The following is a 13,696-nucleotide window of genomic DNA, read 5'->3' on the forward strand; positions in this document are numbered from 1 at the left end:
AGACCACCTTAGGCATAAAAGCGGGACTGGTTCTGAGAGAGACCCTGTCTGTGTGGAAAATGATGAAGGGCTGTGTGGTCATAAGGACCTGGAGCTCAGATACCTTCCTGGCAGAAGTGATAGCCAATAAGAAAGTAGTTTTCCAAGAAACAAACTTGAGATCTGCTGAAGATGCTGGCTCAAAAGGGGATAAAGTCAACTTTTCAGGACAAAGTTCAGATCTCAAGCTAGTGCAGGTGGCCTTCTAGGTGGTCTGATGTGAGCTACTCCTCTGAGGAGCTGTTTTAATAGGTACTGAGAGAACAAGGGCTGCTCCACCTAGACATAGGCTGAGACAGCTGAAGCATGAGTCTTGATAGAAGACAGCCCCTTTCCTAGAAGCTCTGCCAGGTAGTCCAGAACCAGTGGTAGAGAGGCATGGGTGCTGAATGCGCCTCTGCTGTTGCACCAGCAGGTGAATCTTTTCCATTTTGCAGAATACGGTTTTCTGGTGCTGCGTCTACAGGCCTCCTTAATAATGTATAACACTTGTTTGCTGAGAGGTGAAGTGTCATCCGCCTTTGTGGAATCAGCCATGCGGCTAACTTAAGTGTGTGGCAAGGCCAGGGTGCAGTAGCTTCCCTCTCTGCTGTGTGAGAAGGTTTGTTGTGGTGGTAGAAAGATGGGAGGGTGTATGCTCGGACTGAGAAGTATGGCGTACCAGTGCTGCCTTGGCCAGTCTGGGCAATGAGGATAGCCCTTGGTCCTTCCTCTCTGATCTTGAGAAGCACCCTAGGTATCAGAGACAGTGGGGGGAAGCATACCCAAACAGGCTGCCCCAGTGGAATGAGAAGGCGTCCACCCTCCAAGCTTCTGGATGAAAGTCTCTTGGGCCGAATTTGGTCAGTTGGCGGTTCTGGTAGCTTGCAAACAGGTCTATGTCTGGTTTCCCCCAGATCTGACTGATTTTTAGGAAGGTTTCCCTATGCAACTGCTACTCATGGAGGTCCAGGAGGTTTCTGCTTAACTGATCTGACAGGGTGTTTTGTTTCCCTGGAATGTTTCCCTGGAATGTACTGTGTTGTCAGATGCAGTCCCAGATTTGAGGCTGACTGCCAAATTTTCATGCCAAAGCGACACAGGGGTTAAGAGTGTGTGCCCCCTGCGTGTTGATGTACCACATCACTGTAGTGTTGTCTGTCTTGATTAAGGGTACTCCTGGTGACAGGTGTTCATGGAAGGATAGGACTGCCCTGTGCACAGCTAGCATTTCTTTCAGGTTGATATGGAGACCCTGAACCTCTTGTTTCCAAAAGGCCTGAGTTCACAGGTTTCCTTTGTGTGCTCTCCAGGCTGCATCTGACGCATCTGTGGTTATAGTTTGGTCATGTGGGTAAAGGACAAATTGTAGGTTCTTGTTCAGAGTGCAAGCCTCGGCCCACCACAGGAGCTCCTTCCTTAAACAAGGAATCAGGGGAAGCTGGTGTTCCAGTGACTGTGATTGTTGGCACCAGAGGTTCCATAGGTACCACTGTAATTTTCACATGTGCAGTCTGGCAAGGGGTACCAGCAGGATTCAGGAGGACATGTATCCCAGGGCTTGCAGGATTTCTCTGGCAGTGAGGTAGGTTTTGTTTGCCAACTGTGTGAAGTAAGACTGTAGGAAGGCCTACTTCTTTGGGGGGAGGTAGGCCATTTGTGCTGAGGTGTCAAGGTTAACCTTCGGGTGTGTTGTAGATTGGATTTCTTCTGGTTGATGATGAATTGCAGTGAGGTTAGTAGGGTCTGCACAAAGGAGAGGTCCTGCAGGAGTCATTCCTTCATTTCTGCCTGGATGAGGAAATCATCAAAACAGCGATAAATGTGTATGCCCATCTGTCTGCAAAATGCAATGACTGGAGCCAGGCACTTGGTAAAGACTCTGGGAGCAGCGGATAAGCCAAAGGGCAGAGCAGAGAACTGAAAATGTTGGGACCCTGCTCTGAATCTTAGGTAACTCCTGCAGGACTGCCTGATAGGGATATGCAGATAGGCATCCTTCAGATCTAGGGCCACTAACCAAGCTTGTGGTGGCAGCATAGGTAGTAGTATTTCAAGAGTCAGTATCTTGAATTTTGGAACCAGGAGGGACAGCTTCAAGGTGAGAGGTCTAGGACAGGGTGCCAGATGCCCTCTTTTCTGGGAACCAGGAACAGTCTTGAATAAAATCCTTTTCCAGCCTGTTCCTTTGGTACAGGTTTTACAGCACCCTGGGCATAAAGCTTTTGGATCTGACAAATAGCTTCTGTCCTCTGATTTACAGGGATGTCTGGGCAACCTGACCTTTTTGGCTTTTCTTTGAAATAGAATCTGTACCCGCTGGTAATAATTTTTAGGACCCACAAATTTGAGGTGATGGCCTGCCAGATTTCTAGAAAGAGGGGAAGTCTTCCTCCTAGCCTGTCTGGTGACATGAGGGGGCAGAGGGGAGAGAGTCATTGAGAGTCCTTGGGGAAGGGAGTGTGGGTTTAGAACTCCCTTGCCTAGGAGCAGCAGTGGACCACTACGTGGGTCTTTGTTGGGTATGGGACTGGTGTCTAGGGGCTCTGTCTTTGTGTCCCTTCCTCTGGACTGGTTTTGTCTGTGAAGGAAAGGGTCAATGTTTAGTGGGGAAATTTCTGCTGAACCTGGGAGGCTGCACCTGCAACAAGTCCTTGACAGTTTGCATAGACTTGCCCTTGTCCTCCATTTTCTTAATAACCTCTTCCGCCTTAGGTCCAAACAATTGGTACTTATTCAAAATGGTGTCTAACAGTTTGGATTTTACTTGGTCAGGCAAAGGTTGCTCCCTTAATCAGGCATATCTTCTGATCACTGAGCCTGTAACTGCAGCCCTGCTAGAAGCTTCTAAGACATCAAAACCACAATGCAAGGAGTGTTTGGCTACCTGAAAGCTGGACTGTATGAGGTCAGTTAATTCTCTGGTAGTACTATTGTCAGGGATGGAAAATAACTTCTATTTTATTAGTTTGAGCACATTTTGCTGGAATATCAGCATATGGAATTGACAATGTAAGGCTCTTACAGCTAATGTGGCTGAGGTGTATACCTTTTTTCACCATTCTGTCTGCAGCTCTGCTCTCTTTGTCAGCTGGAATGGGATTCTTAGATGAGCTTACCCTAGCCCCCTTAGGGCCTTGATTAATGACTTCTGGGTCTGCAGTAGGGTTTTTAAAAAGATACTTGTCAATGTCTTGCACCCTGTAATATTTGTCTGGTTTCCTGGGTGCTGGGGGAAGAGAGTCTGGAGAAAGAGCAGATTCTAGAAAAACATCCTCTACTACCATCCAGGAAAGGAGGAATGGCCAGAGTCTTATGCTGAGGCAGGTCAAGGAACTTTCTCAGCCTCTTCTTAGACTGAGGGCAATCTTGAGAATCCCATTGAAAGTGTTCCCTGAGGGAGTTTAAGGTTTCCCCAAAAGAGAGGTCCTCAGGAGTGAGGCAGACATGGGGTCATCAGCATCAGAATCCTCAAATGCTGCAAAGCGCTAGTCTTCCATGTCTGACTCCTCAAGAACAGATCCTTCCGATTCCTGGTCGGAAAAGACCTCAGGGGAGGTGTCCATTTTTCTTTTGGCTGGGGTAAATAGGTGGGACTGGCTTCCCCTAATAAGAGACATCAAGTCTTCTGCCAGAATCTATATACATACATCAAGATTAAGAATATATAATTTTTTTTAACTTGTCAAGATAGGGAGTCACGGGACCCAACAACCAGTGACTCATGGAAACTTAACAAAAGTATATATATATATATATATATATATATATATATATATATATATATATATATACATATATACATATAAAATACAGATTAAAAGGTGATAAGAAAAAAAAATCTATTTCAATGCCAATTTGCTTAATGGTACCAAGAAATCCCAGGGGGAAGAGGTTGGGTGAAAATAAACAGTGACAACAATATGAAAAGGGAACACTTCGCTTTGGCCAAAGATTCAATCTGAATCTGATGGCAGCAAATGAGATTACGAGGGAACTTGGTAGACCAGAGAGATTATGGGACGAAAAGGTTCGTAAAGGAGCTCAAGGCCTGGAGCTTTAACACAGCTGGAATGGATCCAACAAGCGGCTCTTTACTCACAGTGATCAGACTGATGAGATGAATAACATTTCTTAGTTTAAAACTAAGCTGGGAAGGTACCCACACCTTAAGTAATCAAGATTTTTTATACATTGTAGCAAACACAGTGTTAATTTTTAATACATAGTAATTTATACTGCAACAAAAAGAAAGAAATTATATTGGAAATACACTGAATTTCCTTATGACTGACGTAGCAATCATTTAATTTTTTTATTCTTGGTTCTCAGACATTAAAAGTAAAAAGCATTTCAACATTTTCATTGACTGGGAAAATAACTCCTTTCTCCATTGCAGCTTGTCCCACTAGTTAATGATACTACAATATTTCGGGTCACTGCTGAAAATTCTCATCGTTAAGTCTAACTAACTTCTACTTGTAAACAAAATCTAAAAAAAAATGAATTAAAAAGATATCAATAATTTCAGAAAGGGATGAGCACAAGACATAATTAAAAAGGAAACTAATCCATAATGAATTGTTAAATACACAAAAGTCATACAGGAGTTTATGCAACAATTATGCAATTATTAAAGGGAATCAACACTACTTTGGAACCCTTATCTTCACAGTCAAGCAGTTTAACCTGAGCAGGTAGTATGTTGCAAGCTGGCATTACAAAAACATGGTCTGAACAAGGAAAGTAAGAATCATGTAAATTTATACTGAATAAATTTGCTAAATACTCTACTTCTATAAATTTGTGGTTTTAATCATTAGATGATATGCTTTACAAACTACAAGAATAACAAAACTATGCACCTACAAAATAACAAAACAGTTACTAGTATAGTCTGTTTTATAGGTGCATAGATGTGTTTTGCTTTTCATACACATGTCCAGTATTACTAAATTTATTTTTTATTGACACAAAGAATGCCAGAATTAAAAGTCAAATGCAGCTCACATGAAAAGCTAAATCTGATAGAAATGCATTTTAAAATGTTTTATATTGTTTGCTTCAACAAAATGTGACAGTTATGTTTCCCCTAACAATAACCATGAAACAACGAAAACATCAACACTACTCACATATGGAAATATAACATCTACAGATGGATACAGTGATGACCTCAGCAGTAAAAGAAATACTACTTAACACTTCATTCAAAAGTCTTTCTCAGCACCCTTAGCACATACTTGGCCTCAATGTCAGCTTTCTCCCGCAGTGTGTGTGCCATCTGTTCAGTCTCAAAATACTTCTTCTTGGACTTGGACAGATCTTTCACTGTATCCTGCAGCTCGACCTGGATCCTCATCAGCTGTTCCATACACTAGTTTAAAAAAAAATTAAAAACAAAAAAACATTATATGTGGATCATATTTTTAAAATGCCCTTGTGCTTTCTTTCTAAAACTTTCAGGACAAAATCCTAAATGTATAAGCAAAGAAGATTATCTGAACATTTTATTTTACTGTGACATGTTCTATCCATTTGTTTCAATACAGCAAACCATTTAACAAATTACAAAATATATATACATATATTGTATGTAACATTAGGGTATGATGCAAATCAGTGGGATGAAATGCAAATAATGCGTCCTAAAGAATATAATGTGCTGCACTTCTTACTACAGAGTGCAGTTAATCCCCTCTAACTGATAATAGTGCTGATCAAACTCCATTATTTCAAGTGTTTGAAATAGAAGGAAACATCCTTTATCGGGAAACAATGCACAGCATAGCAGATGTCCACAAAGGTGACATTCGCTTGCTTTATTCTGCAGCTCCACTACATATGCAAAATGCAGCAGTGAATGGTGATATTCTGTGCTATACCCAGTGGTATTTAACAGCTCAGTCCAAAATTTCAGAAAAGAGGCCATCAAAACAGTTTTATTTTCCATGTACCAGCAACTTATTACTGTATTAGTGTTTGTTTTTAATGACACATTTTAGCTCCAAACCAGTTAAGGGTTCTTTGCATTTTTCACTCTTCACACACCATTGCATTTTGCTAAAACAGACACTTCTAAAAAGAAATACCTTAAAATATATTAAAGTCAAGCACACATAGAGTTAAAAAGGTATAACAACTGTACATTCTGCAATTCACTACAGCTGGCATTTGAATTAGCAGTATGTCAAGTACATGGTCAGTGCAAAGAAAAAAACACATTAAGACCCCATAAATTATTCAGAGATCAAAGAGTTAGAAGGTGGCAGGTGGTATATGCTACTGTATTCATGTGAGGAAAATGTAAGCAGATGATCCACCTGGCTTTTGACAAACAGGGACAGAACCCTCAATGCCACTCGAATGACTGAGGTTTGATTAGCAATCCTGGCACTGTAAACCAAGCAGTTAGAGGAAGGAGTAAAGATGTGTGGCCTGTTTGCATCATCGGGGGGAGTTTGGTGCACTCAGGGGTATGTAGATTGGAAAAGATCCCTCTGGTGGAGACCAGAGAAACTACTGCTCATGTTACTAGGGATTGGCAGGAACTTTCCTGTGGAAGTGAGGAGATATTCTCCGCCACCAGCTCACTGCATGTCCTCTTCCAGGTGCCTTTGCCAAATGCACAAAACCTGAACTACTTATTATGGCTGCCTAGTTGATGATCTCTTCTCAGTCAGCTCTCACCACATGAAGTAAAACAAAGTACAGTTACGCAAGTAAACTTGCCAAAACAGAAATGTTTAAATGATCACTGCTGCAACAACCTTAGTTATATGGATTATATCCTTCTAAGGATACAACAGCTGGACAACTTCCAAAGCTTTCAAGCCACTTTCCATGAGCCCCAACCATTAGTTAGCTCAAGCTTAGCTGACTAGAAAGTCAGGTTTGGCCAGCAGGTTCTTCAGAGCTCTGACAAATACGATGTTAAGAAACCAAAAATAAAAATTCTCAACATGGCAAAAAAACTTACAAAAATGAGGGAGATGCATGGAGTGGCTATTTCAGCAGCGATCATTTAAACATCTACTGTTACGGCATGTTTACTTAAACAACTGTACTGTGTCCATTCTATGGCTCACTGCTGCAGCAGCCTTAGCTATAGGAGTAGACTACTATAGTTTAGACAGACTGGGAGAAGAAAGGATTAGGTTTCAAGAGCATCTGGAGAATGGTCCTAGCAAAGCCTGTTCTAGACCTAGAGAAGTAATCTAGTTAATTGTGCTTTGCAAAAGTGTTCACAAAAGACCATGCCTGCTGCTCTAGAATACTTCTAGAATGCACACCTTTCTAAAATGCTACAGATGATGCCAAGGCTCTAATACAATAAGCCTTGATCCTGCCTGATTTTGTCTTGTTCTGGTGAGTATAAAAAATGTAATAGCAGCATGAGACAACCACTTGGAAATAGTCAGCTTTGACAAAGGTGGTCCTTTTTCTTAATTCACAAGAAATGAACAAGTGATCAGTTTCTGAAAGATTTTGTTCTATCAAGACAGTACCTGAGTTGTTTAAAGACAGCCAAAGTATGGAATATCCTTTTCTCCCTAATTTTCGGGTTCTGGAAGGAAGACAGTGAGCATACCGCTCAACCTCTTAACCCAAGAAATTTGGACGAAGCCTGACATAATGGAGGGACAACGTCCCAAAAATAAGACGTATTTTAAATATTGCTCTTATAAACTTAAAAATTAGCTAGAATAACAAGGCTTGTGTTAAAATGCATTTTCTAAAGGATGTGAGATCTGAAACTTAAATTTATGTCATTATTTAGTGATTTAATTCCTCAAATCATCCCAGTGATTTGTCAGAAAACCACAAATTTTATAAGGAACAGACCGTAACGTTGAGCCAAAAAACTGGACAGTTGACAGGTAAGACAGGGAGAAATGTAACTCAAGTCTAAGTACACTATGATATAACTTTAAGCAAAAATTTAGGATTTGTTCTTAAGGAAACCCTATTTAAAAAAAGGGATAAGAATGACCCACCATAAGAGCTTCCAGCTCAAAATATTTTTCTCTCAGAGGTCAGAAAGTACAGTTGTGTACACTTACCATAAATGTCGATTTTCGAGTGTATTCACTGTTGCAGTCATCACATCTGGGTTATCCCTGCCAGGGTAGCCCTCGGCCAGCCCAAATACTAGAGAATTACTATTTCTGCTTCAGTTGCTGTTATTTCAGGACTGACGTCAGGTCGTCAGTAGTATAAAGTAAGGCAGCCGACACCATTACATCAGTTTTTCTTGCCTTAACCTATCAGGAGTCCCCAAGTAGGAGCCATGTTCTGGTGGAAGAACACCACCAGTGGAAAATAAATATCAATATGTCCCTTGTAAGGAAAGAGAAGAAAGGGGGATGAAGGGGGGAAACCAGGATTGCAGCAGTGAATACACTCAAACATCTAAATTTATGGTAAGTGTACACAACTCTACTATGTTCTTCATGTTTCACTGTTGCAGTCATCACATTTGGGCTGATTCCCAAAGCTGAGGAAATGGGTGGAGGCAGTCAAGGAAACTAGGGGCTGGCTAGGATGCCCTGCAAGACTGCTGAGGCAAACCCTGCCCTGGACTGGGAGAAGAGAGGGAGGTGGTAATGCTTAGTAAAAGTGTGAACAGATGTCCAGGTGGCAGCCTCCAAGATGTCCCTGGTGGGGACTCATCTGAGGAAAGCTGCAGAGGTGGAGGCTGCTCTGGTGGAGTGCATCCTGACCCCCTTGGGGGGAGGCTTTCCATGTTGTTTGTAGCAGAAATGGATGCAGTGTGCTATCCATCTGGAGATGGTTTGTTTGGAGATGGCTTCACCTTCTTCCCCTGTAGCAAAGCTAATCAGCAATTGATCAGACTTTCTGAAGGATTTAGTCCTGTCTAGACAGAATCTGAGCTGTCTGTGCACATCTAGAGAGTGAAGAATCCTTTCCCCTTTGTTCTGGGGATTAAGAAAAAAGGTGGGCAAATGAATGAATTGGTTGAGAGCCACACTGGACACCACCTTGGGCATGAAGGATGGGTTAGTTCTGAGGGATACCCTGTCAGCATGGAAGATGATGAAGGGTTCCACAGCCATGAGCTCTTGCAGCTCAAAGACTCTTCTGGCTGAAGTGATGGCCAGAAGGAATGCTATCTTCCAGGAGAGAAATTTTAGCTCTGCAGAAGAAACTGCTTCGAAAGGGGGTAGGGTGAGCTTTTCCAATACAAAGTTAAGGTCCCAAGCTGGTGTAGGTGCCCTTCTGGGTGGCCTCAAGTTGCTAGCCTCTCTTAGGAACTGTCTGATCAAAGGGTGTGAGAAAAGGAGCTTTTCAGAGGAAAAATGAGCAGAAATAGCAGAGGCATAATTTTTTATAGAGGAGAAAGAGGGGCCACTGTGTAGTAGGTCAGCTAAGTAATCCAGGAGAGGGAGGGAGGGCTGTGCCGTATTGGCTCCATTAACCTGGATCTAGGTGCAGAACCTTTTCCATTGGTCAGCATAAGCCTTTCAGGTGCTAGGGCGGCTGGCCTCACGGATAACATCAAGAACCTGTTTACTTAGGTTGGCAGATTGGTTTGGGGTTAGGGAATAAGCCAAGCTGCCAAATTGAGTGTCTGCAATTGGGGATGCATGAATTACCCTTCCCTCTGGGTCAGGAGGTTTGGAATTGGAGGAAGATGCCATGGGGACAGGCTGCGCAGCAAGGGCTACTAGTGTTGCCGGGGCCAGTTTTTTCTCCTTTACTTTGAGCAGTATCCTGGGGATGAGAGGTAGTGGAGGAAAGGCATAGACCGATAGCTTGACCCATGGGAAGGACAGGGCATCCACTTTCCAAGCCACACAATGATGCTCCCTGGTGCAGAATTTGCTGAGCTGATGGCTGGTGTGGGAGGCAAAGAGGTAGACCTTCGGGGTGCGCCATTTCTGAGTTATTAGGGTGACGCTTCTTCTGTTGAGCTGCCACTCGTATGGGTCCAGAAGATTTCTGCTTAACTGGTCTGCCAGACAGTTGAGAGAGCCTGGTAGGAATTGCGCTAACAGGTGTAGTTGCATGGCACAGGCTGTGTGCCAAAGGGTCATGGCCAGCCTGCATAGAGGGTAGGAGTGAGTCCCTCCCTGCTTGTTGATATACCACATCAGAGTGGCGTTGTCTGTTTTGATCAGGTGAACTCCTGGAGAGAGAAGGGGCTTGAAAGCTATCAAGGCATGCTGCACAGCCATCATCTCTTTTTGACTGATGTGCAGAGGGATTTGCTGTGGGCTCCATTGGCCCTGTATGCACCTGCCCGTCCAGACGTGCACCCCAAGCATAGTCTGATGCATCTGTGGTGAGGGTCTGGGTGGCGGGAGTGGTGGTGAGAAAGGCAGTCCCCTGTTGAGGGAGCATGTTGTTGCCCACCAAAGAAAATCTTTTCTGAGGCAGGGAATTATAGGTATAAGAGTTTCCAGGTCTTGAGAGTGTTGACACCAAAGGCTTTTTAGGTACCACTGAAGTTTCCTCACATGCAGTCTGGCATATGGCATGAGTAGTATGCAAGATGCCATGAACTTCAGAACTTGCAGGATCTTCCTTGCAGATAGCTGGGGTCTGGTGGCTAGTTGAGAGAAGTAAGTTGTCAGGAAAATTTGTTTCTCTGGTGTACGGTATGTCATCTGGGATGCTGTGTCCAGGCTTGCTCTCAGGAAGATAATCCTTTGGGTGGGCACCTGTTTGGATTTCTTTTCGACTGTGTACCCTAGGGAGGTTAGTATGGTTTTTACAAAGGCCAGGTGATTGAGCAGCTTTTCCTGGCTGTCTGCCTGAATTAGGCAGTCATCTAAGTATGGGTAAATCTGAATATTTCTTTGTCTGCAAAAGGCGATGGCCGAAGCCAGACATTTTGTGAAAACTCTGGGAGCAGTAGATAAGCCAAAGGGAAGCATAGAGAACTGAAAGTGTTGAGATCCTGCAAACGGAGATATTTCCTGCATGATTCCCTGATAGGAATGTGGAGGTAGGCCTCTTTTAGATTTAGGGTTGCTAGCCAAGCATCCTTGGAGAGCATGGGTAGCAGCTGCTGGAGGGTGAGCATTTTGAATTTTATGATCACCAGGAAGGTGTTTAGAATGGATAGATCAAGGAAGGGGTGCCAAGTGCCCTCTTTTCTGGTCACCAGAAAAAGTCTGGAGTAGAAACCTTGGCCTGTCTGTTCTGCAGGAAAGTGCCTATCTGTTCTGCAGGAATGAGCAGGAAAAGTATTTGCTTTTGAACCTCTGCCCACTGGTTTGGTGGTAGAGCTGGGAACCCTTCTGGGGTTGGAAGGGTGTGGAAGGAAAATTTGTATCCCTGAGACACTACGTTCAGAATCCAGCGGTCATTGATAATGGTTGCCCAGGTGCTTACATGAAAGGAGAGTTTTCCTCCTAATGGTAAGTGAAGGTGGGCAAAGGAAAGGGGGTGGGGAGGTGAGTCATTATGAGTTCTTACCATAAGGGGATGGCTTAGAACTCCCTGGTTTTGAAGTGGAAGTAATCTATTGCTTAGATCTCTGCATTCCCTGTGGCTGCTGTCTGGCGGGGGGGGGGGGTCTGGTTCCCCTTGGCCTAGGCTGGGCTGGCTTACTGGGTGCAGGAAAGGACCAGTGTTTGGTGGGACAATGCCTGCTGAACCTAAGTGGCTGGACCTGCAAGAAATCCTTAACTGTTTGCATAGATTTTGCTTTTTTCTTCCATCTTTTTTAAGATCTCTTCTGCCTTAGTGCCAAATAAGTTATCTTTGTGCAAGACGGCATCCAACAATTTAGATTTGACATGGTCTGGCAGGGGCTGTTTCTTAAGCCATGCATGCCTTCTAATGACAGATCCAGTGACTGCTGCCCTGCAAAAAGCTTCTAGGGTGTCAAAACCACAGTGCAAGGTGTGTTTAGTTACTTGACTTGCAGAATGCATTAACTCTTGTAATTCTTTAGATTCTGCCCAAGCAGGAAAGGAAGACATTTTTTGTTTAAGGAGTTACAGGGTATGTTGCTAAAATTTCAGCATATGGAACTGACAATTTAGTGCCCTGACAGCAAGAGTAGCTTAGGTGTATACTTTTTACCCCATCTGTCCAGTGCTCAGGAATCCCTTTCTGAGGGGGTGGGATTCTTAGCAGAGGTTGCTTTAATCCCTTTAGGCCCTTGAGAAATTACCTCAGGGTCAGCAGTAGGATTTTTAAAAAGAAATTTGTTTGAGTCAAGGACTCTATAGTACCTGTCTGGTTTTCTGGGTGCAGGAGGGACGGTGTCAGGAGTCAAGCTGGATTCCAGGAAAACATCCAGGACTGGAGGATGGCCAAGGGTCTGTGCTGTGGAAGATCTAGGAATTCCCTGAGTCTCTATTTAGACTGAGGGTAGTCTTGACTCTCCCACAGGTAATGCTCCCATAAAGTATGCAGGGTTTTCCCAAAGGAAAAATTCTCTGGGGGGAGAGGCTAAAGGAATGGAATCCTCTGCATCAGAAATCTCATAAGTAAAGAGGGGTTGCATGTCTTCATATTCAGATGCATCAGATTCATCTGACTCTTGTTCAGACAAAACTACAGGGAACAGATCTCTTTTCCTTTTGGAGGGGGGTAGCTTGGTTTCCCCTGATCAGCATGATAAGGTCTTCCGCAGTTTAAGCATTTGAGACTGAGCCAAGGAAGCAGGCACCTGAGAGTGGGTCGTCAGTTTCTTGGGTGTAAATCATACCCTGTGCCTTAGAAACTCAGTCTTTTTGAAAGAATGGTAGTCACGTAAGAAGACATCAGTTTGTGTCGAGAATAGGTAGTGCGAAGGACTTCCTCGGAAGCGGGTGCCTGCTCAGCAGCTCCGGACCTAAGATAGAGATGACAGCAGGATCCTTAGTCGAAGAGTTTTGCGTAATACTGGACTCCAAAAGCGTCTTGGTAGCGGCCTGCGAATCCACAGAAGCGGGCATCAGGGGCTGCGAAAGCGTTGCACTGAGGACTGGAGAACTGACTTAACAGAAGTGTCATCGGTAGGTTTGGATGTGTACGGTCTGTCTCTGTCTTTATCTTTACGTTTTTTTTCAAAGGATCTGCTGTCGGACGGCTTACCGAAGCCATATCAGAATTCGAGGACTGTAAGCGAAAATATCTGACTACAATAAGGGCCCAACGACTGATAGTTCTGGCGTTGAACAAAGCACAGAAGCAACAACGGGGAACGTCATGGTCTGGGCCTAAACAAGTGACACAGTAAGAATGGAAGTCTCGGTGTGGTATTTGCTTTCCACAGGCGAGACAATTATTAACTTTTTCTGACATCAGTTAGTGCAAGAAAAAGGGATCCCCAACGGGGTACTTAGCTTTAGAAGACTTCATCTTCAATTTGGTAGACGAAAACGTAGGTAGCGGCCGACCGGCACTCATGCAAACTGCTTCTGCTTCGGGCTCCACTGGAAGAAAGACGAGTGTAATGGCGTCGGCTGCCTTACTTTATACTACTGACGACCTGATGTCAGTCCTGAAGTGACAGCAACCGATGTAGAAATACTAAGTCTCTGGTGTTCGGGCCAGCCGAGGGCTACCTTGGCAGGGATAACACAAACGTGATGACTGCAACCGTGAAACACAAAAAACATCAATAATAAAAACTGTGTTCCATGTTAAAAACCTCAAGTCAGCCTAATGGTCTGGTTCACGGAGAACAAGAGTTGGATTTTCTAACACAAAAGTT

At 43.7% G+C, this 13,696-nt stretch overlaps 1 protein-coding gene across 1 annotated transcript in view; it reads right to left on the reverse strand.

Moving 5' to 3' along the window:
- FCHSD2 (FCH and double SH3 domains 2) overlaps nucleotides 1-13,696 on the reverse strand; it is a 3,469,714-nt gene that overhangs the window by 1,972,477 nt on the left and 1,483,541 nt on the right. Inside the window, exon 6 of the mRNA XM_044071145.1 lies at nucleotides 5,262-5,395. Coding sequence (XP_043927080.1) covers nucleotides 5,262-5,395 — 134 coding nt within the window. The remainder of the gene's footprint in view (nucleotides 1-5,261; nucleotides 5,396-13,696) is intronic.

Source organism: Protopterus annectens, chromosome 5.part0, assembly GCF_019279795.1.
Source record: "Protopterus annectens isolate FY-2018-M chromosome 5.part0, PAN1.0, whole genome shotgun sequence".
Classification (NCBI taxonomy): Eukaryota; Metazoa; Chordata; order Ceratodontiformes; family Protopteridae; genus Protopterus; species Protopterus annectens.